General features: G+C 36.7%; 1 protein-coding gene across 3 annotated transcripts; it reads right to left on the reverse strand.

Moving 5' to 3' along the window:
• Nucleotides 1–898: 898 nt before the first annotated feature.
• LOC122839753 (interferon alpha/beta receptor 2-like) lies at nt 899–23,637 on the reverse strand. Of its 3 annotated transcripts, none has more exons than XM_044131680.1 (7): nt 23,572–23,637; nt 19,646–19,791; nt 10,282–10,439; nt 9,083–9,243; nt 6,322–6,475; nt 5,202–5,329; nt 899–2,785 (listed from the first exon to the last, which is right to left on the reverse strand). In XM_044131680.1, the coding sequence occupies exons 1-7, from the start codon at nt 23,608–23,610 to the stop codon at nt 2,117–2,119; spliced, it is 1,455 nt and encodes a 484-aa protein (XP_043987615.1). In that variant the 5' UTR covers nt 23,611–23,637; the 3' UTR covers nt 899–2,116. The 3 variants fall into 3 exon arrangements, with proteins under 3 accessions (XP_043987615.1, XP_043987616.1, XP_043987617.1); XM_044131681.1 differs by lacking the exon at nt 23,572–23,637 and adding an exon at nt 19,845–20,371 and having other exon boundaries at nt 19,646–19,766; XM_044131682.1 differs by lacking the exons at nt 19,646–19,791; nt 23,572–23,637 and adding an exon at nt 22,805–23,010.
• Nucleotides 23,638–26,407: the final 2,770 nt, after the last annotated feature.

Genomic DNA, 26,407 nt, shown 5'->3' on the forward strand with positions numbered 1-26,407 from the left:
TGAAGCTTAGAAACTTCATTTTTTTCCCCCCAGAAAATTTCTGAGATTTAGAAAGAAAAGAGAAAACTGTTGACTTTTGAACCTCAGAAATGTCCTTGTTTTTTCAGAAAAAAATCCTGAGATTAATCTCAAAATTTCTGATATTTTCTCACAAATGTTCATACTCAGAAATTTCCAAGTTTTCTTCATTTCAAAGATCTAAATCTAAACATTCCTGAGTTTTTTTTTTTGTTTTTGTTTTTTGAGGAAATCTACTCCTCTTAACTAATTTTCTATCTACAGTGGGCCTAATACACTGTTGTGTAATTATGCAAGAGGATTAGGGCCACCGAAAAAAAAAAGAAAAAGAATTCTGACTTTAAAGAATTTAAATTCTGATTTTAAGTCGGAATTTTAAATTTTTTTTTCAATGGCCCTAATCCTCTTCCGTAACTGGCAGATAGTTTCATATAATACAATATTTTTTCCATGTCATTAGAAATAATCCGCCAGTGGAACTAATATTTTATCATCAGTATTAAGGGATTACTAATTTAAAACAAGCTCCTATATCTTGTGGAAAAGTCACTTATAAATTAATTCTTATTTCAAAAGTACTAGAAATTAGACCAAAAATACCAAGTTATATTTTGTTTTTGCAGTTTAAAATGTTTAGATTTTATATGGTAGGTCATAAGTAACACTTGTCAGAAAATGATCTAATCCCAGAACACTTTTCCTTTTGGTTTAGTTTCTGGTGAATGGATAACAGTCCACTGTGATGTTGTCATCCAAGAGTGAAAGTCTACCTCATTGTGAAACATAATAAAACCTTTGTCCAGATTCAGAAAGATCGCTTTTTTTAAATAAATAAAAAAAATATCAGAAAACAAAAAGATCACACAGGAGGTGCAGTGAAAACTTTTAACAAATTTTTATTTTGTTGTTTTCACCTTTAAAACAGGTGAAATAGGTAAACATTTGCCTTCATTCTGAGGCTCTGGTCTGGTTTCATTTTGACCCAGCATAAACCAACTGGAACTGAAAAATGAACAATGAAATGCTGCTGTAGGAAAACCAAAAATGTAGACGATAAAAACTTTGAGCACCGATACCGTTAGGGTTGGATTAAATAACTGAACAGATCTGACAAACTGACTGCAGACAGTGGGAATGTGCAGAGAGCTTTACGATTAGAGGTGATTACAGTAGAAAAACTGGAGACGATGTCACAGCTACATTATTGGGACAGGGTTATCCGGAGTAATTAACAATAGTCAGTGTGTTCCCTGTAGTAAATGTCTTCTTACTGAAGTAGTTCTGGAGAAAAATTGAGAAATTTAAAGGTTACATTCACATAGCAGGTTTTGATTATCAAATTAATGAAAATAATTTTTTTCGTCATTCAAACTACTAATTAAATATGAAATGCAACAAAAGTCAGACTTCTGTGTGGCTCCAGAGCAACCTGCATGGACCTGCTGAAGAACAACAACAGGTCCATTTCTGATTCTACAATTCTGGATGAGAACCAAAAAATGGAATAATCATTCACACTGCAAAAACACAAAATATTACCAAGTATTTATGTGTAGTTTATAGTGGAAACATCTTAGTATACTTAAAATAAGACAAAACTAACTTAGTAACTTTTCAGCAAAATATAGGAGCATGTTTTATAATAATGATTCCTTAATATTGATAAAAAGTACTAGTTCCATTGGCAGATTATTTCACTTATAACAAGGGATAAACGTCTTGTTATAAGTGAAATTATCTGCCAGAAATACAACTGGGTTGCTAGGCGACAAGCTGGACTTGTCGAGGGTTGCTAGGTAGCAGTACAGTGCCAGTTGATTGTGAAATAAGTGAAATATTCTGCCAGTGGAACCAGTACCTTTTCATCATTATTAATGAATTATTGACCTAAAAAAAGCTCCTATTGCTGGAGAGTTACTTCTAAGTGAATGTTATATTATTTCAAGTGTATTAAGATAGAAACTAAATAAAAATACTTTTTAATAATTTGTGTTTTTGCAGTGTGGGTGATTATTCTATCTGCCGGTTCACACCGAGTCGTAGAATCAGAAATGGACCTGTTGTTTTAACGTACAATCCTCCAGTTTGAGAAAACATTTCATTTATTCGTCAGATATCCAGAGAACTCTTCCTCTTCCTCCTCCTCCTCTTCCTCTTCCTCCTCATCCACCCAGCACTCTGTGCAGCTGCCATCTTGTCCCGACTCTGACGGACGCATCCCATCGTCCCGTTCACTTTCTGAGTCCGTCTGCCTCAGAGGTTTCAGGGTGTAAGTCCTCAGGAAGTCCATGGAAGAGCTTCCAGAGTCCTGATCCTCCTCTACCTCGTCTTCCTCACAAGCAGCCATCGAGGCGAGGGTGACGGAGAACAGGTTGATGTCTCCAGAGAACTCCAGAGTCTCCATTTTGATTTCCTCCTGCTGAGTCATGGAGTCCTCCTGTCCAGATTGATCTTTATCATGAATAAAAACAGTTTCTGCTTTGCCCTCATACTGGTTGGACTCCACCTCCATGAAGTCGCCCTTCATCACGTCGATGTTCCCACTGCTGTCAGCAGAACCGCCGCCTGTAGAAAGTTCTGCGTTTCTGTCCATGTACAGCTTCACTGCAGCCTCTTCATTGCCGTCTTCGTCCTCAGAGCTGGCGTCCCCGGCGGGAGACGGAGACGTCGCCGGGCGGTTTCTGGTTTTTACCGTTTGGGGGATGATGGCAACCCGGTTGACGTCCGTGGTGCTCAGGGTTAGGACGTAGCTTTGCCTCAAAACGACCTGAGGAAGAGGAAATGAGAAGGCAAAAACAGGAACTGTAACTGGAAACAAACTGTGGTTAGAGAGCTGCAAGGGCCAGGAGTATGGTGGCAAATTAGTGCCAAAATAGATGGAAAAAAAGGAATAAATTTCCACCAAAAAAACTCATAAATTTTGAGAAAACTCAGAAATTTTCTAGAAAAAGAAAAAGTGATAAAATTTTGAGAACAATCTCAGAAATTTCTTTAGAAAATTTGGAAATTTCTGGGTTTGAAAAGTGTAAAATTTGCTAGGAAAAAAATAAATTTTTAGATTATTCTTAGAAATTGTCTAAAAAAAAAAGTCTAAAAAGTAAAAAGAAATTGCTAAGCAATGAAGCAATGAAGGATTAGTTTTGAGAACAAGCTCGGAAATTTATATAGGAAACTTTGAACATTCTGAGTTTGAAAAGTGTAAAATGTGCTAGAACAGGGGTTTTCAAAGTATGAAAGGGTGAGGCCCCCTCCAAGGAGCACAATGCCTGCTGCGCCCCCCCCCCCGAAGGTGGTGGGTGGGGGGGGTTGTAAAAACTCCACCTTCAGCCCCGCTCTGGCCAAAACCAGTGATGGCATGGTTACTTTGAAAAAGTAACTTTAATCGGACTACTGATTACTCCTTGAAAAAGTAACTTAGTTATATTACTGACTACTGACTTGGAAAGTAACTAAGTTACATTAAAAGTAACTGTTTAGTTACTTTCAGCAGCTGCTAACAACAACGCTCCACCTCCTGTGAAAATCACATTGATCTTTGCTAATACTTAATTGTAAGCTATTTTATAATGGTAACATCAACAATGTGTCTCCACTGATAAGGTTGAACTGAAGAGGAGATTGTACAAAAAATAAAAAACGTGAGTAATTTGTGTGGTCCACTGTTGTCTGGAAAACTCTAAGAAGGATTTTAAAGCCCCCCTCCCCCCAGCCTCCAGATTCTGCGTTACGGCCCTGCATTTGGTGTCACAGCACAGAGCTCCTCCTGCAGCTCCACAGCTCAGATGGCTGCACAGATTTGTGACACTTATCTTAATATTAATAATTATAATGATGTTAAGTTGCCATTATAACTATTGCCAACTACGGACACGTTTATTCGTGGCTGTTTTCATGTTTATTGCGCTGTTCATATTAGTCTCGATATTTGCAGTTTTCTGGAGCGCAACGCGAAACTCGACGTCATTCAGAGGTAATATATTAACTTGACATCAACAAAGACACAGCGGGACGGATCATCCGGGAAATGATGGACAGGGAGAGACTGACTAAAACTACCTTAATGACGGACAAATTCTGGGATTTATTATGAGTCTGCTTATTTCCAAGCCCAAATGAGCAACTTCACGTTCAAAAACGAGCCCAAAAAGGCGCAACCAGCAACTCGTTAAATTTTCAAACGACTTAAAAAAAAAAAGAAGCCCAAAGCCGCTTATAATAATCGGACTTGGCGACAGAAACTCAAAATAGTTCCAGTTTTTCCTCCAACAAAATGCGCATCTCCCTCCATTGTTTACATTTCTGTCGCATAGAGACGTCGGTCACTTGACAAGACGAGTAGAGGAAATACGATTAAATAACAAAAGAAGATAGTAACGCAAAAATGATTTTGATAAGTAACTGTAGTCTGACTACTGGATTTGAAATAGCAACGCGTTAGATTACTCGTTACTGAAAAAAGTGGTCCGACGTCAGTAACGTTACTGACGTCACTGGCCAAAACATCCTCTAAGGGGGGAAACATTTCCACTGATCCCCACTCCACACGCGCACCCCACAGTACCAACTTTTTCCTAAATCCACAGAGTTGATCGTGTGCGTAAAAGACGTTTCTCTCACATCAGTAGACAGCAAGCAGATAGCTTTTCCGGTTTATTTTTTCCCTCGCACCGCGCCTCCCCTAAAGTGCTCTGGCGCCCCCCAGGGGAGGCGCGCCTCACACTTTGAAAACCGCCGTGCTAGAAGAAACTCAGAAACTTTGAGATTAATCTCAGAAGTGTTATAGAAAAAAAGAGACTTCTGAGTCTGAAAACTCAAAAATTTGCTAAAACTTTTGAAAAGTGTGAAAATTTGCTAGAAAAAAAACTCACATCAATCTCAGAAGTCTTCTTGAATTTTTTATTTTTATTTCTGTGTTTCAAAAGTTGATAATGTGTGACATTTGAAACCCAGAACATTTTTTCAAAAGTCAAAAAATGCTCCACTTTTGAGACCCAGAAATGTAATGTAAGAGTTTTTGGGCGGAAACGTTTTTTCTGTTTCCAGTGGCCCTAATGTGTAAATGTCATGCAGTAGCTCCCAGTGGAGGTATTAAAACCAGGTAATGAGAAAAGTTACGGTTTTGTGTTTTTGCAGTGTAGGAATAAGGATGACCCAGAATATTGACGGATGAATCATCATCTCACCAAGAGGTCTGCCGGCATTTCCTTTAGCTTGCACAGGAATCCGGTGTAGTAGAGGCAGTAGATTCCCATCATCAGGCCAATCAGGGAAATAATCAAAACAGTTGTGACGACGACTAAAACCAGTAATCCTGAAAACAATCACGGAATGACGAGGAATTCAGTCAGACTGGAAATGCTGGATCTGCCTTCTGACATCACACTGGCATTTAATGTTAATTAAATGTTTACTTTTAATCTCAGAGGGCCTGAATTTACACAGCAAATATATAAAAACTTATCACACACTTTTCTAGTTTCTAGTTCAAATATCTGCAAATTCTTGAAATAAAACAAAACTAAATTATAAGTAAATTTTCAGCAGGATATAGCAAGATAATCAATAATTGCTTTATATTGATGAAAGTTTGTAAGTTCCTTTGGCAGATTATTTCTCTTAAAACAAAACTTTACCATGTTATAAATTAAATAATTTGCCAACGGAACCAGAACTTTTTCATCCACATTCAATAATTATTTACTCAAAATAAGCTCCTATATTTTGCTGAAAAGTGAATTCTAAGTTAGTTTTGTCATATTTCAAGTGTATTAAAAATATTTGCAGTAGAAATTAAACCAAAAATACTTTTTTTGTGGTTTTGCAGTGTATGTTGAAGAACTGTTTCTATTTTACAGTATTATTACAGCATTATCACTGTAAAACCACAACATTTATTGTTCTAGTTTTTACTTCAAATATATTTGTAGGCCTTAAAAAGAACAAAACTAACTTACGAGTAACTTTTCAGCAAAATATATCAGCTTGTTTTAAATCAATAATTCCTTAATATTGATGAAAAAGTGCTTTTTCCATTGGCAGATTTTTTCACTTATAAACAGAAAAAATGACTTAATACTAATCTGCAAGTGGAAGTAGTAATTTTTTATGATTATTAAGAAATTATTGACTTAAAACAAGCTCGTATATTTTGCTGAAAAGTTTCTTGTTAGTCAGTGTTGTCTTATTTAAGGTGTACTCAGATGCTTGCAGAAGAAACTAAACCAAAATTAGTGGATAAGTTTTAGTGTTTTTGCAGTGTATTGTACTTTATTGAATAGAATCAGTTGTGGCGGTCCAGCTCACCGTAATCTGGTGGTGGAATGCTGGTGAAGGTGCATTTCCACCCGGTCGGCTGCGTGTTTTTGTTCGATCGGCTCTTGGGAAGCACCCGTATGCAGTACTCCATATCTTTCTCCAGGTTGCTGAGGTAAAAGCTCCTACTTTGAGTTTCCAGCTCCTGAAAATAATTGAGACATAATTCCACATGCTTTTCTGTGTTCATCGCAGCTGAGTCATGTTTTCTTCAAACATAATTATGAATCAGAGCAGCTGAAGAGATCCGTCCAGACTTGACCGAAAGGTTTGGGAGTGACTCATGTTTCCTGTTCTGCAAGCCTCATTTTTAGCCCAGACAGTTCAAATAATGTGGAGCGATTGGATTCCAATTAATTCGATACATAGTTCCCACAAATCTGAACGGCGCCATCTTGGTAGGCAAGTGCAGTGCAAAGCGTAGTGGACTCAAGTGGACTCAAGTGGCCAACAAGAAGAAAATATGTGGATGCTGTTGACCAATGTGTGAGAGGAATATATACCTGCCAAATAGCTGATAAAGACTGAAACGTGAGACGATGTGGACGAGCTGCCTCCGATCTCCCTCTATAAAATAGTTCACGATTTAATGATCACCACATGGAGGAGCTTCACGGTCTGAAATCCATGGATGCATACAATCAGTGTTTAAATGGAATTGGAAAGGACGTACAAACTCTTTAGGTGAATAATAAAGTTCTGACGACTGGGAACAAACCCATAAGCAACATGTCCGTCTTAGCTAGCAGATAAAAGCTACATTAGCTAAGCTAACTTTCCTGGTACAGTAAATGTCACTGATATTTATCGTAGTATTATACAGAGGTGAGTAGAGGGCTAAAAAAGTTGCAATGTACTTATATTTTTAGAAACAAGGCGAGAGCTAGTTCTAAGCTTGTAGCTTGTTTATTGTTGTCATAGCAACCCCATAGCAACTGCCTACCAAGGTGGCTGTCAGCTACAAAGTTCACTGGAGTGTGACGTCATATGAGAACTAGGTAAAAGCAAAATACTGCATGATCTTTAAAGGTCTGCTGGACTACAAACCACATCTTCACCGTACTTTGGTCAAGCTGAATAGCGTTCATCTCTGTGGAGTCAAACCATCAGCACAATACATCAACCATTTAAAAGACGAACTGCATGCTTCCTTGAACAGGTGAGGATGGAGCTATGCACAGCACCAAACATTTTATTAATTGTCTTTTTTTTTTACACAAAATCCTTCTTAGGAAGTGAGATTTGATTCTGGTTGGTTCTGCCTAGTTTGAGCTTCTGTCAGAATGAGCTGTTTTCGGGCTTCCTGTCATTTTAGATCTAAATAAGCTGCTGCTGGCCAGACCCCCCAACTCAACGTTTACACTCACATGTAAATATGGCAACAAACAGATTCACTTCAATTCAAATCCAGCAGTACTTTATTGATCACAGCAGCCATCATACAGCTATTACCACAGTAAAACCAGCTGACCAAACGTGCTGGAACTCAGGCTGGATTGCTAGATGATGGGCATAACTCAGCTTGGGTTGCTAGGTAACTGACGGAACTATGGTGGGGTTGCTAGATGACTGACGGAACTATGGTGGGGTTGCTAGATGACTGACGGAACTATGGTGGGGTTGCTAGGTGACTGACGGAACTATGGTGGGGTTGCTAGGTGACTGACGGAACTATGGTGGGGTTGCTAGGTAACTGGAACTATGGTGGGGTTGCTAGGTGACTGACGGAACTATGGTGGGGTTGCTAGGTGACTGACGGAACTATGGTGGGGTTGCTAGGTGACTGACGGAACTATGGTGGGGTTGCTAGGTGACTGACGGAACTATGGTGGGGTTGCTAGGTGACTGACGGAACTATGGTGGGGTTGCTAGGTGACTGACGGAACTATGGTGGGGTTGCTAGGTAACTGACGGAACTATGGTGGGGTTGCTAGGTGACTGACGGAACTATGGTGGGGTTGCTAGGTGACTGACGGAACAATGGTGGGGTTGCTAGGTGACTGACGGAACTATGGTGGGGTTGCTAGGTAACGGGCGGAACTCTACTGGGGTTGCTAGGTGACGGGCAGTGCCTGCTGATTTGTTACGGTACATTCCAAAGATTTTTAAAATGGGTCACCAAAAACATCAACTTGTTGCCAAAAACCAGCTGGGTGTTTTTTTTTTTTTATCAAGTGCTTGGGCTGTTTTCAGAAGCAATAGAAACCCAACTGGAAGTTCAAAAACTGTGAAAAATGTGATGCATTTGAATTATACGTCTCCATCAAATCTCTAAAGGTGATTGTGTTCAAAATGGTTTCCTCCACTTTATATCAAAATGTCTTCACATACAGCAAAAAGCTAGATGATAATATTGTAGCTAATAGAAAAGTTTTCTGGATCATCTGAAGCATCTTTCAGTTTCAGTTTGGAAACCAACAGGATGAGACAACAGCCATCAGAAACTGAAATATAGTTTCTTTTTCTAGGTATTGCTACAGTTTATGAGTGACGGAGACCAGATTCTGATGCAACTTTGAGGTGAATCAGGTAAAAAAAACATGAACAGCATCCTCCTTTCCTACAAAGATAAAATATGCAGTTTAGAATGTTGGAAAGTATTTTTAACTAATCTTTGAATGGAGTTTTAGCTGTAAAGTAAAGCTTCAGAACAACAGAATATCCTGAGCAAAGGAGAAAGTAGAACAGGAGGAAATCAGAAGGAAATCTTTGCTGTATATAATAGAAATTTGATGAAAGATATGTATTTTACCTGAATATCTCCACCATTTTCTTTTCTCCACCACACTGTGAAGCTGAAATCATAGTGTATTTCTTTAGCCTCTGTGTATGGATCTAAATCCGGCATCGAAATGTTCCCCTGGATGCACGTTCCACATCCGGCCACCGAGAGCAGCGGAGGACCAATCACAGCTTTTCACACAAGAATAAAATAAAAGTTACTTTTTATACAACTCTCTATGAGAGTCACTGTAGACAGAACAAAAGGAGGAGAAAACTTCTGCCAAAAAAAAAAAAAAAAATCTGAAATTTTTAGATTAATCTCAGCAATTTTCTTTAAAAAAAAAAAAAATCAAAAAAAAAAAATCTGAAAGTTCAGAGTTAAAAAGCTGAAACATTTCTAGAAAAAAATGCGGAACTTTTATAGAATTTTTTTTTTTAATTTCTGAGATCCTAAGGTTGAAAATTTGCTAGAATGGATTCTGAAATTTTGAGATTATTTAAAACTTTAAAACTGAAGTTTATGCGTCTAAAACGTTGAGACATTGCAGGAAAAAACTAAGATTTTCTAGAATAAAAACTTGGAAACTTCTGGATTTGTGAAGTTGAAAATTGGCTAGACAAAACTCAGAACTAGAGATTAATCTAAGAAATATTCTTGGAAAAAAAAATTTCTGACTTACAAAAGAAAAATTCCTGCAACCCTCGCCAAACTTTTCTAGAAAAAAACTGAAATGTCTGAGTTTGTAAAGTCAAACATTTTCAGAAAAAAATGAAATTAATGAGATTGAAAAGTTGAAATGTTGCTGGAAAAAACTCACATTTTCTAGAAAAAAAAAAGTAAAGTAAAATATTGGCTAAAAGAAACTCAGAGATTAATGACAGATTTCTTGTTTTTTAAACTTGGAAATGTCTGAGTTTCAAAAATCCCCAGCTTTTGAATATGGACATTTTTTGACCTTTTAAAGTAAAACAAATTCAACTTTCAACTAAAATTAACAGCTATTTACTCCTTTTTTTCCATCAGCTCTGCTTCATTAAACATTTGTGTGTGAAGACTTTTCTCATCTATTAAAACATAAAAGTCAAACGGAAACCGTTCCCTGTGGTTCAGTCTTCACTGATCAGTAGAGAAAGAAATTTGGGCGACCAACAACCTGAGCTATCCTTACATATTTTACATATTTTAGCATTTTGAGGCTCAGAGTTCATATCTAGATGTTGACTTACTGTCCAGGATGGGGTAAAATCTGATTTTAGAGAGAGGAGACTTTGTGTTGTTGTAGGACGCCTCGACAGCCACGTGGTGCTCGTTGTAGGGTTTCAGTTTCAGCTTGAAGGATGTTGAATTTACTGGTTCTTGAGAAAGCTTCTTCAGCTTTACGAGACTTGGGGTTCATGACAAAGAAAACAGAAACTGTTAATTTCATGTTGGCACAACAAAAGAAACAGCTCAACAGGTCGAGGGATTTTGCTTTTGCTTTTGACCTGCTCTTGTTTCAGCCTGGTGCGATTATTTAACAACGTGAATTAACTTAAAACCAGGACTCGGTTGCACATTTTAGTGCTTTCAGGCGTTTCAGCTACCTGTGACACCTTGGACCACAGGACTTTACTGACCCGACTTGGCCAGGTATCCAAGGAACAGCTTTTTAATTTGGGTTCTTCTATGGCTTTTCTCACTTGTGGTATCCCTCAAGGCTCTGTTCTCAGTCCACTGCTTCATAAACCTCAATACTCTTAGGATGCAGCACTAAAAGTAGTGGATATTCTGATCCACTATTTTGCTGATAATATCCTGATCTATTTGCCAATTGAGCAAGATAATCACTCTTGAACTGTCTAAATTATATTAAAACTAGGAAGGAAAGGAAATGACAATATTGAGCCTTTGCTGTCAGGAAAAAGTTTCATTTTAAATGAGACAGACTTTTTTTCCAGTTATTTTAAATAAGACAGATTGCTGTGAAATCCAGTTTTTTTTTTTTCCAATTAAGAGAAATTACCAGGATGACGTCATATCTTCCAACCAAAGATCTTGAAAAATTGATTCATGCCGTTAACTCTCGGTTGGATTCTTGTAATTCATTGCATGTTGGGTTAGATAAATCATCTCTGCATCACCTACACACCAACCGAGGACCTAAAAGAATCTGGTTCTGGCTTCCTGTTGGTTTAGGATTGACTTTAACATTTTATTGCTTAATTTTAAGGCCTTACATTCCTGTGACATTAAAATCCACAGTCCAGTAAGAGCACCAACCAGTTTTTCTCCTTTGAAACTTTTAAATCTTTGCTTTGTATAATCACAGTTTATGGTGATCATAAAATTAGCATTTTATTTGGACTTTATTTTGAAATATGGATTTCAGTAGTTTTATGCAATATTTGGATCTTTGTGGTTCCTGTGCTGTTTTCAAACACTTTAATAAATGTTTTTTATCTGAGGGGGAGAATTTGGGTCACATGTTTAAAATAAGATCCTCATGTGATGATTTACAGTTCGAGTTGAAAACAGGGTGAAGTTTAGGGAACTGATTCTACTCCAAAGTCTAAACCAGCAGCTAAATCATATTTGATTTTTATTTCCAATTCCAGTTACAGCTAGATACATCTTTATTATGATAAATAGAATAATTTATTGTTATTTCAATAACTTCCAATGTTAAGAAAAACCCAAAACTATCACTAAAGAAATAAGTGCATTACAAATCAATGTTTTTAAGAGCAGTATTTGTATTTGTGAGGGAATAATTGCTGTGAAGCCTTGGCCTATTAGATTAAACAATAAATCAAATAACTGCATGATTAATTAAAATAATTTTCATAATTTCCAGTTGTACAACAAAATGTAAAGAGATGCTTCCCTTTACTAGTGAAAAGCCAACATTTTGAAAAACACTGTGAAAAACACGTTTGAAGTAGTTAGTTTGCACTAGCTGCCAATTTTGCCTGATTTCTCTGTCTAAGCTGAGTGATTAATATTTTTGAAGTGCAGTTTTGGATGTTAAAAATATTTCCATTGTTAAATATTATCTAGAAATTAAAGTTTTTTCATCTTTAAGTGTGTACTTGAATTAATATCCCTTTACTATTATGATTATTATAGTTGATAACTGTCATAGAACGACAATATTAGTATTTATGTTGCAATAATTTCTGGGACAATCTATCCTCCAGCAAAATTTGCTATCGTGACAGGCTAATGACACACACCTGCAACCATAAAGTTACCTAAAAACAAAACATTGTATAGTTCTTATCAACACTTTTTATCATTATCACAATAATAATTACAGTTTTTACTTATTTCAGTTAACAAAAATGTCTTCTCAATTTCAGTTTTTGTTATTTCTAGGTAACTTGGCACAAACTATTAAATTCAGAAAATGCTATTTTCTACCATTGTTATGGCGCCCCCTCTAGCGCAGCGCCCCTTTCCGTTGCATATAGAGCACACATACTTTTCTGCGCCATGGTCACACAGATATTGTATTAAAATACGGCCAACACTCAGCTCCATTTATTTCCTTGCAGGGCAAGACAGTATTAAAGACATCTGTAATCAGTAAAATAATGCAGAAATTGATAGTTTTAGTGATCAGTTAGAGATGAAGAAGAACCAAAAAACCGTTAAATTGCCACATTCATCACGATTTCCATGTAAAAATGAATCACATTGTACAGCTAGACGCGAAGCCCGAGAGGGCGAGGCGACCTGAAACCGAAACCCCATCCAGGTGGCGTTTTCAGAGAGCAGCTCTCTGCGGTGGCAGCAGCCCAGCGAGGCGCTGCGGGGATGGAAACAGCTCTCACTGCGTGAGGGACGCCTCGGAGGGAGTCAGAAACCAACCGCCATGTGTCAGATGTTCCATCAGAGAGGCTCCAGGCAACCGCAGGTTCACAGACACACTGCGCTCTGAGTGAAAACGTGGCCGGATTAAAAGGTCGCGGAGAACACAGAGGCAGAAAAACTCACAGAAACAGGCGCGATTGGTTACTTTCTGACGTGAATGCAGACAGTAGTCACATCATTAAAGCTTAGTTTTATTTTGTTGTAACGTTTTGATTGTCTATGTTTTAAGAGAATGTTTGCTAGCTTGTATTAGTTATTATAGACACGTACGTGGCATGTTATTGTTTATGGTCGGAAATTTCGCGCATGCGCACAATGGTGCAGTCTGTTGCAGTAGAATAATTCCGTTAACAAAATGAAACCCGGAAATTTCGTATTATTCATCTAGTGCAACAGCAATGGGGAAAATAAGGCCGAAAAAACTCTTACAAACAACTCAAAACCACTCATAGGAATTTTTGTTCTCCGCAATGCCACGCCGTTGCCACGGCTTGACAAATTCAAGGTAGCATAACTAGCAGCTATGCTAGCAGCTAGCTAGCTCGGGACACCTAGCTAAAGTATTGAGTGTCACTCACTATTTTTTTTATTAAAACTTTTCTCTGACCTATGAAATGTGCTGCCTTTGGGCCTTATTATTCTGTCGTATTGTACTGGAAATATTAGTTTAATTATGCTAGTTTTAATCACGTTTAACTTTGGCGCATGTTCAAATATTAGATTGATCATGACTGTTTTGAGTAGGCTTCAATTTAGGTTAGATTTAGACTCATGAATTAATCAATATATAATTTCATCAGTAGAATCGTTTTCTCAGATATAATGATCACAGCTTGACTAAAACTAGTCTATGCTGTAGAGATTTTTTTTATATTGGATCACATTCTTAAAAAGAATAAGTCATATATTCCTTTGAAAAAATTTCTTAGTTCATTACAACCAAAGAAGTAGAAAACTAATCAGAAAATATTGAGTGCAATAGATGTTTTAGTAATGAAGCTGCTCATGTCTGCTTTGTACGAGTTTGAAGATGTAATATGAAACGTGTGCTAATTTTTGCAATTAAAATCTGCTGTTTGATGCCCTGGGTCAGAGGAGCGGTCAGGAGAGCTCTGTGCGGTTCAGGAGCCAGTTTGAGGCAATTTGGAAGGATGAAAAAACACAGATAGCTGATAAACTTTGGTCCTACTTTTTTTGAACAAAAAGTTTTTGTATGAAATGAACATCTACTGTTCATACCCTGGGAAAGTGTGGAGGAGGATAGCATGGACAGTGGACAGATTCATCCTTTGGCCTTGGTACCACCCACATGGTCTCTGGCGTGCAAACAGCAACACGTCATTAAAGGCCGAGTTCACCTCTAAACGGTACGTTAGAATGCATCAGAAAGTAAAGAGACACCTTGATATAAAAGTAATTGAGCTAAAACAGCTGGTCAGATCACTGGGCGGAACTGTTTTTCCTGTCTTTCCAAAGGCGCATCTATATTACATTTTTTTCCTCAGGTAATTGATGTTTCCTTTCTGGCTTTGGTATCTGATGACCATGTTGAGCTGTTGGTGTGATTTTATGCATTTGATTGTTTGAATAAACTGTGGTTGATTGTGAAGTTGAACTGTTTTACACACGACATTAACGGACCTGGGGAGACGAGGTAACAACGAGCAACAAGTAGAAAAATATCTCGTTCTCTACAGTTGATAAGTTGTAGCAAAGCACTGTGTCCCTTTTTCTTTTAAATCTCATACATTTAAGATCTTGAAAGTTAAAATATTAGCTTAGTTGGAGGGCTTGACGTCACGTTGCAACAAGTAATAGTTTAAGTTTTCTCTGTGCTTTGGTTAATTTTTAGATACAGAATTCAAAAAGGTCAAAGTATTTTATTGTGATAATGTATTGGGTAATGAATACTCAAAAGAAGATACCATTTTCAAAAATATGTATTCAATTATTGCAGAAACTGGTGTTTATCCCAACTTTTGCCACCGACATTTTGTAGACTAGCAGGTGGAGAATGGAGTACCGTAATTTACCGACAGCTGGCGAAAACTGCTTGTGTGGAGAAAAAAATCTGTTTGAAAGACTAAAAATTAAATTTATAAACACATAAACAAAAGACATTATATTTATAATTTCAGTATGTTTTAGTTGCATAAACACACAATACTAGTTACTTAGAGTTTTTTTCCCATAATTATCAGATGAAGCTTTTATTTCAATTTCTGTTATTTTGTTAGTTTTATTTAACTATAATAGCCTTGGTGCACACAAAAAGCTGTTAAACACAGAAGATGCCAACTACTAGAATTAATTTTTCTACCATTGTTATGGCGCTCCCTATCGCACGGCACTTCTACAGAGAAATACACACAAAAACATCCATTTTATTCTGCAGAATACTAGGGAATATTGTTTATGTTCTAAAAAAAATGACCCAAATATAGAGAAATGCGTCAGATGTGGTCGTCCTGGAAACCTGACAACTTGAACTGCAAACCACAAACTCAAATACGACAGCTTTAAATCAAGCAGAAAACATCTGCTCACATCTCACTTCTTTATTCCCTTCAAAATAGAGGAACAAAATGTCCTGAAGGTTTAATTTAAAACAACGCGTGGAAACTGAATGTCTCAACGTTACTGTGCTTGATAAAGATCAGTGTTCAAACGCGGTGTAAACAGATTTGTGGTGCTGATCGTATCAGTTAAAGCAACAGAGGTTAAAACCAGATCTAACAGCCAAGTGACAGAAAACTGACTCAAAATTAGAGTTTTTAAAGGAAATTAAATGGTAAACCAATTAAAGGGACACCTGAAGTTATGTTACACTAATAATAATAATAATATAGGAACATATTCCCAGCTGTTGCATGTGTTTAAAGGCTGCGCACAAAGCAATAGAGGACTGAATGCCAGCAGAAGAAGAGGGGCTTCTGGGTCCAAATGGACAACATGCAGCAGAGCATTCTGGGATTTGTAGTAGTTGTGGTACATGAGCTGTAGATTAACAATAAAATAAAAAAATCTGCAGAATGTGCCAATTTTTTAACCGATTAATTGTCAGAATAAACTGACAGATTAATCAACACCTAATATTTAGCTGCATCTTCATTTGAACTTTTAAAATAGGCAGCATTCAGGTATTCACAAATTTTAGCTGTTTGTGTTTTTCTGTGGTTGTTGTCCTTAATCCCCAACGATATCGGGTTCAGATTAGACATGAAAATGTTTGTTTGGCTAAACTTTCTGCACTTTTAAACCATGAAGGGAAAACTAAAGGGACACAAACAGAGACCAGAGACAGGGTGCAATTAACAGAGATGGAAGGACATGCAAACACAACATGCAAATTGAAAATCTTTGTTATTTTTATTTAAAGTGTGCCACAGAAGTGAAGGACTGAAGGCAGAAAAAGCTCGAATCAGCAACTTTCAACAGCACGTAAACAACTCCCAAATGCTGCCGTTTATAGCTATAAGTATATTAAAAAAGTGAAAATATTAGGAAAACTTTATCAAAATAAGAATAAATTTTCACAGATTTAACAGTTTTATCATTTTATAAACCTTTAAGAAGGTTAGGACAGGTCTATGGTCTATACAAAACATGTTGATTACAATTTTTCGCACAAAATTGTTCTTGGATAATAAGATTTTAGCTGTTTTAGAGAACCTTGTCACTTGAAAACCCAAATAAGCCGCTGTTGGCCACGATCCCCAACTCAGCGTTTACATTTGGACTAGAAAATATCTGCAAACAGATCCACAATTACTGCCACACATCTTTGAAAAGCAGAAGTAGAGCCTCCTGCACAACCCACAAGAATGCAGCAAGTGGTTTCTGGTTGGTGAGTTAACAACAAAACACTTTTCTTTTCCAGTAGCCATTGTACAGCGGTAATAAAACCATCTAACCAAACGTGCTGGAGCTCCTCTTGGGTTGCTAGGTAACGGGCTAGGCCTCACTGTGGTTTTAGGTAACGGACAGTGCCTGCTGATTTGTGATGTTACATTCCAAAGAGTTTTGAAACGGCTCACTTTCCAGACACCATAAACCAAGAGCTTATTGACAGAAAAAGTCTTAGTGTTTCTTATGTTTGGGCTGTTTTTAGAAGCAGTATAAATGGAAGTATGAAAGCCTGCAGAATGTAAATGTTGAATTATACATTCCCTTTAAGTCTCTAAAAGAGAAGCACATGTTCCCAGAATCATTGTACTCTTGAATCAGTAACGGTTTCCTTCGCATGCAGCAAACTGCTTGATGCTAATATTGCGGCTAAAGGAACAGCTAATGGATTGTGAAGAACTTCAAGCTTTAAGAGCTGCTGCATAAACTATCAGAATCAACTTTACTGGCCACGTTTGTGCAAAAAACTAGGAATATGACTTCAGTGCCACTTTCTCTCAATGTACGGATGTTTTTAAGATAAATATCTAAAAATTTATGGGATAACATTTTCCTATTTTTGTAAAAATATTTAATATACAGCATTTCTTACAAAAGATTACGACCAGATTGAATTAGTGCAAATATGGTAGGTAAAACCAGCTGACCAAACGTGTTGGTGGTCTTTCTTGGGTTGCTAGGCGACGGCTGGGTGGAACTCTGCCAGGGTTGCTAGGCAACAGGCTGGGCACAGCTGGGAATAACGAAGGAATGCGAAGCTGGTTTTACGTTTAGGAAGGGATATAAAGTCCCAAACCACTTCCTTAAATGAACTGCTTAATGTTTCCTTACAGGAATGATCTGCAGCATTATTATTATTGTTTTCATTTTAACCACAACAGCGTCAGTAAAGCCAAAGGGGGTTTATTTTGTGGGCAACTCTGGCACAAGGTGCGACTTGAAGTGTCTGAGCTGGTTCTTCTTCATTTCACAGGAGCTGAGACGTCTGCAAGGTTTCTCACAGAAAGAGGAAATCTATTTCTTTTCTGAAAAAGCAGCAGACAGCAGTGGAAACTCCCTCAGAAACACCAGGGGAGTTTAGAACAATGAAGAAAAACAGCAGAAAAAACAAGCTTTAATTTGACGTTTTGTTCTGTTTCTGTGGAACTACGATGCTGGTTGGCGAAATGTTGCTCAGTATTTTAGTTGATGCTCTCAGAGGAAATAAGTCAGCACTGAGATGCTTCCTGTAGCAAATAAAGAAAGTTCCATCTGTGGCGGTCAGTTTTACTTCAACGAGTCGGAAAATATCATTAAACACACAAATCCTGTAATTTCCTGCAGTTTTGCAAAATAAACTCCCCAAGGCAGACCATGCAACTTTACAAAACCCAACCAAGGAATATTTCAATTAACAGAGCCATAAAAATGAAAAACGCTGGTCTGAACTTTGCAAAAACTGATTTTAATAAACACATTTTCTCCATTTCTACAACTTGAGATCACTTTACAACATATAGCCGGTGTGAATTTTAAAATATTTTATAATATTCTGAATTCATAATAATTTAAAGTGAAGTCTTCTTATTAAATCTTATTTTTAAACATAGTCCAGTGTTTTCCAACTGGGGAATTTGAAAACTTATAATTATTTTCTCAAAGATTGTCTATTTTAACTGTCAGTTAGAAATCTGTTGGCTGGATCCAATTTATTCACATTATCTCCTGGTTTTCCATAATAACGGATCAATATCTAAGAATAGATGCAGCAACAAACCATGACAGAACCTCTACTGTGTTTAAGTTACATAAACAGAACAGGGTTGCAACTAATGAGTATTTTAGTAACTGATTAATCGATTATTCTGATGATTAATCGGATAAAGAAATGGCAAATTCTTCAAAATTTTCATACAATATTAGAGATGCATTAAAAGACACAAATAAACAAACAATTCAGTTTCTTTTTCAATAAAGATAATAAACATTTTATTGCCTAAAATGCAATAACACAGCATTCCTTTTTTAAAATTTGAACTTGGTGAAGCTAAAACATGTTTATACAGGAAGACTTTTTTATATATTAAATGGAAAATGTGTGCATCTTTGTGCAGTTTTTGCCTAATTAAAACTCTGAACATGCTGGGATTTTTCAGTAAATATCTTTTTTTTAAACTGATTGTTTTGTTTAACGATTAATCGATTACTAAATAAGTTGACGGTTATTTCAATAAACGATTAATCCCGATTAATCGTTTCAGCCATAAAACAGAATTTTAGTTTTTTAAATTCTGAAATGCTTTTCTCCTGCGGAAGAGGATTGGAAAACTGAATTACCTTATTCTAAGAATCCTGACTTTTTTTTCTGCAGAATTTTAACTTTTTAAGTAAAATTCTGACTTTTTTGCAGAATTCAGAACTTTTCCCTCAGTATTCTGACGTTTGGTAGAATACAAACTTTTATTGCAGAATTTTGACTTTTGTTCCTCAGAGTTCAGATTTTTTTCCACACATAATTCTGACTTTTTTCTCAATATTCTGACTTTTCATAGAATTTGACTTTTTTTTTCCCCTTCACACAATACAATTTTTTTCCTCAGAATTTTGACTTTAATCTTCTGAGATCAAAAATCAGAATTTCTTTTAGTCAGTGGCTCTAATTGTCTTCCATATTTTCTGCATTCTTGTTTTCCAAACAGAACGGTACTCCGGTATGTTTTGGACATATTTGTTGTTGCTAAAGTAAATGGGAGCAAACCAGTTTCACATGTTGGGGAGGAAATGACACTTCAAAAAGACACTTCCAGGAATTAAAGGAATGATGATGATGATGGTAAAATTTGGGTGAATTACCTCCGATAGATCCAGAACTGCGTCCCTGGAGGGCTGCCGGGTCCCGGATCCCAGTGCAGGACGTGCTGGAAGTTCAGAGACTCAACCCTGAGGTTGACTGGTGCCGGAAGGGACGCGACAGCTGCGGAGAACCGACGGAGACGCACCTGAGTAAAGGTAACAAGAAGAGCAATGCCATTGAATGACGCGTTTTCCTCACCTGAATGGAGCAGAAGAATCAGGGAGACGAGAGGAAATGAGTTCATTCTTCAGGGATCCGACTCCGAAAAGATCCAGTCATCAGAAAAAAGTTCACAAATAAACCCGACAGCTGATTTCACAATCACATCCTGAGGATTAAAACGGTCCGAAAGTTCGCAGAGTCCTTAACCCGTCCTCATGTTTATTGGAGAACCGCTTCCCAGTTAAAAACAGAACCAAGAGTCAAATATCTGCTTAAAGTGGGAACGACCCACGGAGGTCACGTGTTCCCACGGGGCGAGTCATCAAAGCTCAGAAAGAAAAACGAAATCTTGGTTCAACAACAAGAGCCGTTCCTGACACAACAGGAGCTGCATTGAACAGCTCATGTTTTTACATGAGCTGTTCAATGCCATTTACACGCCTGCTTCCGGCCACGCCTTCAAAATAAAAGCTTGTTTGAGATGTGAGGTTAGGTTACATCAGCCTTCAGAATAAAAGTCTGCACTCATAAGCTTTAGACTTTAGAGAAAAGTCAAACTTTTAAAGTCAATAAATGTATTTTTTATTTTGTTAGTTTATTTGTGCTGCATATAAATGTAGGACAGTGTGTTAGAACCATAAAAAGACTAAATAAAAACATGAAATTTTCTAGAAAAAAATTGAAAATTTCTGAGTTTGAGAATTTTATTAGTCTATCTCATAACCTTTAGACAAAATTCAGTTTGAAAAGTTGATTTTGTTTTACTTTTGAATCCTTCAAAGTTTTCACTGGAATTTGTTTAGACTATTAAACAAATTCCAATAATTTGACTATAATGACTAACAAATAACTTTGATTCTTTAATTTAGCTTTATGATGAATGTATTTTGTCTCACGGGTATTTTTTAGATATTTTATTCCAAAGGTTTTGCAGATTTCTGGCCATAAGCAGGTTTGGTGCAACAGGTTTGACTCTTTGGCTCATAAAGTTTAATGACTCGTCACAAGAAGTGTTAAATATTAAACAACGCCATAAACTTTATCATTCACAGCCAATAATTCAAATAATCCTACATAAGATATGAACTGAAAACGCAGAGCATAAACACAAAACAGGAATAACTAAAATGGAAAGTAGAAATGCCTTGACGATCATTTTATCAATATAACTGCTCCTTAAGAATCGGTTTTGGTTTAAATTCAGTTTTATTTCTGCAGGTTTTATATTAATCCACCTTATGAGTGTCTAAAGTCTTTGGTCAGGTGGGCAAAAATGTCAACATGTAACTTTAAAACAATAAACTGCAATCATTAAAGTTTGCTTTGTACATTTTGCTCACCTTTTCAATAATAAACCGAGAAAGCAAAACTTTAAGTAGCCAGAAATTTTGCAAGAAAGAGATGTGAAAATTATTTTAGACCCAAAACTTAGAAAAAGTTTTCCATGTTTGCTCTTTGAAATAAAACGCAAACTGATTGAAAATTGTTATTTTTTTTTACAATAACAATAACAAGATATGTGTGACTCTTTCATTGAAAAAACTTAATTAAATAAATGTTCTCAAAAAAATAATTACTGGAATGATGTGGTTGGTGTTTTTTTCTATGGACAAATTTAAATGTAAAATCTTGGTCACAAAAAAACATTTATTAAAAAGGAGATTCTAATTTGTCTGTAATAATTTTCTAGGAGATTATAAAGTTATTTGAATAAGAAAAAAAAAGAATTCAATACATGAAAATATTTGTAACATGTAATAAAAGTTCAGAAAACAACAAACACAAAAATGAAAGTGAATATTTATTTTTTTAAGTGCTTGTTATTTTAACACGTTGTTGAGTGACAGATTTAAGACCATGTTTCATCATTTTAACCTGTTTGCTGCCCCCTGGTGGCGCCAGCCGCCCACTGCAGCCTGAAATAATAAAGATTTCATTTGTTAGTGCTGGTGCGCCCCCTGCTGTTCAATGACGGGAGTAAAGCGTTTGTTTCCCGAGATTGAAAGAAGTCAGTCTCTTTTAAATCTTAGAAAAAGAGTAATGTTTGAACTTTATTGAAAAAATATAGAATCAAAACATTTTTTCTGTTTATTTTGGTTGTAATTAACAGTAGGTACTGCTTTCCAACTTCCTGATGTTGAGAATCATGAAGCCTCCTCTGTACAGAGGCCTAGATGTCCCACACTAAATAACAGAAAAAAGTTGACTTATTTATAAGTTAAATCTTTTTTTAATAGATTAATGCTTTATTTGAACAAATCTAAAAAGTAAAATATTTTAGGTTGATGTTTAAATAAAGATATGACTAGCAAATGTTTAATTTTCAAAAAGATTGTACGATTAATTCACGCTAAAGCGTGTTACAAAGAAAAAAGATGAGTAAATATCTGCATTAAAAAAATAATTCAAAACCAAAGATGTTTCTGAGCTCCAAAAATAAAAACTTTGTGAGAAAAAAAATTCCGAAATGTTGAGATTAATTTCAGAAAATGTAAAAGATTTTGGAAATTATCTGAATTTCATAAGTAAAAAAAAAAATCTCACATTAATCTCAAAATTTCTGACTTATTTTCTTCCAATTTTTGACTCAGAAATTTTCTGGATTTTTCTAGAAAATTTCTGACATTACTCAGAATATTTTGATTTTTGGCAGATATTTATAAGTGTCTTTCCTTGACCTTAATACGCCGTTTCCAACACATGCAGGCATAAGAAGCAGTTATTAAATGAAGACAATCTGTTTTATTTGCTAAACAAATAAAAAATTTCTTAACAGCAGAGTGAGATTGTTCCTTTTTACTTTAACTATAACCAAGCTCTACCGTTTGTTTTATGTAAACTTCACTAAATCATTCAAACATGTACCCAACCTGTCTGGAATGTTAAAACTGACCATTGATGCTAGTTTATTTTTGATAATTCCTCCATGTTCTCGTCCTTTTTTTATGATGGAGACCAATGAATTATATATATATATATATAAAAATTTTACCCACCTCTTTGTTCCAAACTGACTCCGTTTACAACAGCTCATAAACTTCACTTTGTTTAAAAACTACCAAGAAATCTCCGTTTTGTTGTGTTTTTTGTTCTGGATTTCCTCCACTGCGGCGGACAGGAAGTTGGCTGACGTACAGCCTTTATGCAGACGCAGGGGAATAATGACAGCTGTGAGCTGCAGATGGATTCGTTTAACGCAGTGTTTCTCAATTCCGGTCCTCACGCCCCCCTGCATGTTTTAGGTGTTTCCCTTCTGTCACACACCTGGATTGAATGTGTGGGTGATTAACAGGCTTCTGCAGCACTTGATGGTCATGCAATCATTTGAATCAGCTGCTCTGGAATAGAGGTACATCTAAAACATGCAGAACAGGGGGGCCTGAGGACTGGAATTGAGAAGCGCTGGTTTAACGTGAAACGGGAAGTAAATCTTTCTGAAGGGAGAAGGTAAAAACCCAGAAGAAAACAGGAAGTTTTAAACGGGACCTTCTATTCAAAATGTTTGTACTTCCATTTAGGTTTCTACTGCGTCTAAAAACCAAACCATCCCGTTTTTTGGAGGAGCAATAAGTCAATGTTTTTTGGTGACTGAAAATGAGGCGTTTCAAATTAAGGAGCGCCGCACCGTTACCTAGCAACCCAGGAAGGGTTCTAACGTTACCTAGCAACCAAAGCGAAGCGCCAGCTTTTGGTCGACTGGTTTCATCGCCTTATGCGCTCAAAATGGCTGCTGGAAAGGTGAAATGTTTTGTTTTTGACTTACCAGTAAGAAGCTACTTGATGAATTCTTCTTTGCAGCCATTTTCAGTTGCGAGTTGAGTTGGGGGCGTGGCCAGTGGCAGCAGCTAAATTTGGATTTAAAGTGACAAGAGGCCTCAAAACAAATAGGCAAAAAAATATCAGATTGAAATTTAATAATCTAAGAATAATTCTGTTTAAGAAAAGAAGAAAAGTAATGAACATGTTTTGGAAGCAATAATAGAATAAAACATTTTAAAAAGTAAATATTTTCTTTTTATAAATAAATAAACAACAACAATAATAATAATAATAAATCAAATTTACTTACCTAGCACATTTAAGAACAAATGTTAGACAATTCTTTATATTAGAACATTTAAATTAAAACATCATAAATGACACAAGAATCACAAAAGACATACCAAAACAAAATACATAACAATGTAAGAGAAAGTTAAATAATAAAAACACAAAAGAAATTTAAATATTGAAAGACTTTTTTTAAATTAAAGTTAATTTCAGTTAATAATTTAAATGAAGAACAAAAAATAAACTAAACTAACATTTGGTAAAAATCGGTTTTTCCATTAATGCAACCAGTTCACACTTCTGCCTCTGGGTGGCGCTACAAAACAGTTCAAATCATTACCTCCTTTGTTAAACTGTATATCCTTGAAATGCAAATTATTGTTACTTTTCTTCATAAATTTATTGCAACATTTCATCAGTATGGATTTTAATTGGAACATTTTGCCTTTTAGATTTTAATTTTAACCATTTCCCACCATTTTTAGCCAAGTTTGTTTTTAAATCTGTTTTCAGAGTTTTGTAGTAGAGAAAGAAAAGAGTCATTAATTTAATCACACATTAATATATCTGGTTCTTGTTCTGCATACTTTCAGCTCCATTTCACAAACAAAACAAAGTCAACATCAGTTGCACCAGATCAGTTCGTAGGACTTTCTGTTACACAAGCAAACATGTTTCCATTTAAGTAGAAAAAAAGCATCTTGTGAAGATCTGAACAGATGTTGTGTTGACTCAAAGTGAAACTGATCATTTGTGTGTTAAAGTGCAGACAGTCGCAGCGCTGAGAAATCCAGTTTATATAAAGAAAGTCCAACTGCTCTGAAAGGATCTATTTTTAGACAATGTCATGTGAATCACATGGAGAACAAGATGGATGAGGGAATTTTAACGTCCAAGAAACAGAAACGACTGAAAGCTGAAGGAAAACTCACAACAGCTCCATTGTTACCGGTCATTAAACAGCATGTTGCAACATAAATATTTTTCAGTGTAGATAATTCACTTCCCGACAAAATAAACTTTTACTAGATAGTAAAGTTCTGACCACAGGCAGGTAAACTGTCTCCTGTCAGTGGGTGGGATGTTTAAAACAGCAGCATGGCATAGTCAAAGCATCTTGCGATGGTCCCAGTGCGCAGGCGGCCATGGCCTGCCAAAGGCGGTCCAAAAATAAAACTGGAGAACAAGAGGTGAGGTAATGGCTCCTTGGACCGTCTGGTCTTCTGGCGGATGTTCAGACCGTCTGCATGTTTCACATGGAAAGGACCTGGAATCATAGTAGAACGGACAACAGGTGGGGGCAGTGTGACGGTTTTAGACCATGGTTTGCTTAGAAGCCTACCAAGCAGGGTTGAACCAACCAACCAACTGACTGACTGACCCACCAAACAACCGACGAAATTCAGTTCAAAAATACTTTATTGCTCCAAAAGGTAAATTAAATTCAACCGATCAAACAAACAAACAAATAACCAACTGGCCAAATTCAATTCCAAAACACTTTATTGCTCTCAAAGGGAAATTTAATTAAATCAATCAAACAACAAAGCAGCCAAGCAACCTACCTACCGACCAACCAAACAAATAAACAACCAATCACACTGCAAAGCAAACCAACCAACCAACTGACCGACCAAATAACCAACTAATCAACTGATCAAACAGCAACCAACCAAAAAAACCAACTGAACATTTCACCTTTTACATTTTAATTTGAACCATTTCCCTCCATTTTTAGCCAAGTTTGTTTTTAAATCTATCCTTCTATGGCAGCCTTGAACAAACAAACATTATTTTGCTTTGCAACAAACCAAAAAAACTAACCAACCAACCAACCAACCAATTTTCTGTCCTTCTTGACTGTGGCAGCCTTGAACAACGTTCTCATTACTCGTCTGAAGTGTTTTCCATCCAACCAACCTTCTCTGATTCTTGACTCTCAACATCCTCATTACTGCCCTTCGGTGTTTCTAAAACTCAACACGTTCACATGAAAATAGCTGCACTGGCCCTTTAAGAAGAGGCGACTACATGCATGAAGCCAGATGTTTGTGTTCCTGCCTACAGGCCTTTCATAGAAAGCTGCTTTGAGTTTCTGCAGAGGTTTGTGTCGTTCATTTCTCCTCCAGGGTGACTCTGAGCTCCGGTCATCCGCGGTGACGCTGCACAGCGCTGGCTCCTGTTTGTCAGCAGCCTCTCAGGAAATGAGCTCAAGCCAGACAGGGAAAACCTGATCCAGTCACTTTTCAGACCCACTAACAAAGGCACATTTCTTTCTCTTCCCGCTCCTCCAGCACTGAACTCCAGTCGCACTAATCCAAATCAATCCGGCTCCTTTCCCAGTTCTTGTTTTGATCCAGAGAGACGAGGATTTGTTGGCTCCTAAAACTTGTTCAACCTGTTTCAAAACAACTTGTTTTATTAGGCCATCTGCAGTCGGTCCGTCCAGCTGGAAAAACGCAGCGGTGATCCCACTGAGCCGGGTCGCTCCACTCCGTCCCGTTCCTCCTTTATCTTTCTGCTGAAGGACTTTCTCTGAATGTCACAGC

Source organism: Gambusia affinis, linkage group LG11 (genome assembly GCF_019740435.1).
Source record: "Gambusia affinis linkage group LG11, SWU_Gaff_1.0, whole genome shotgun sequence".
NCBI classification, from domain to species: domain Eukaryota; kingdom Metazoa; phylum Chordata; class Actinopteri; order Cyprinodontiformes; family Poeciliidae; genus Gambusia; species Gambusia affinis.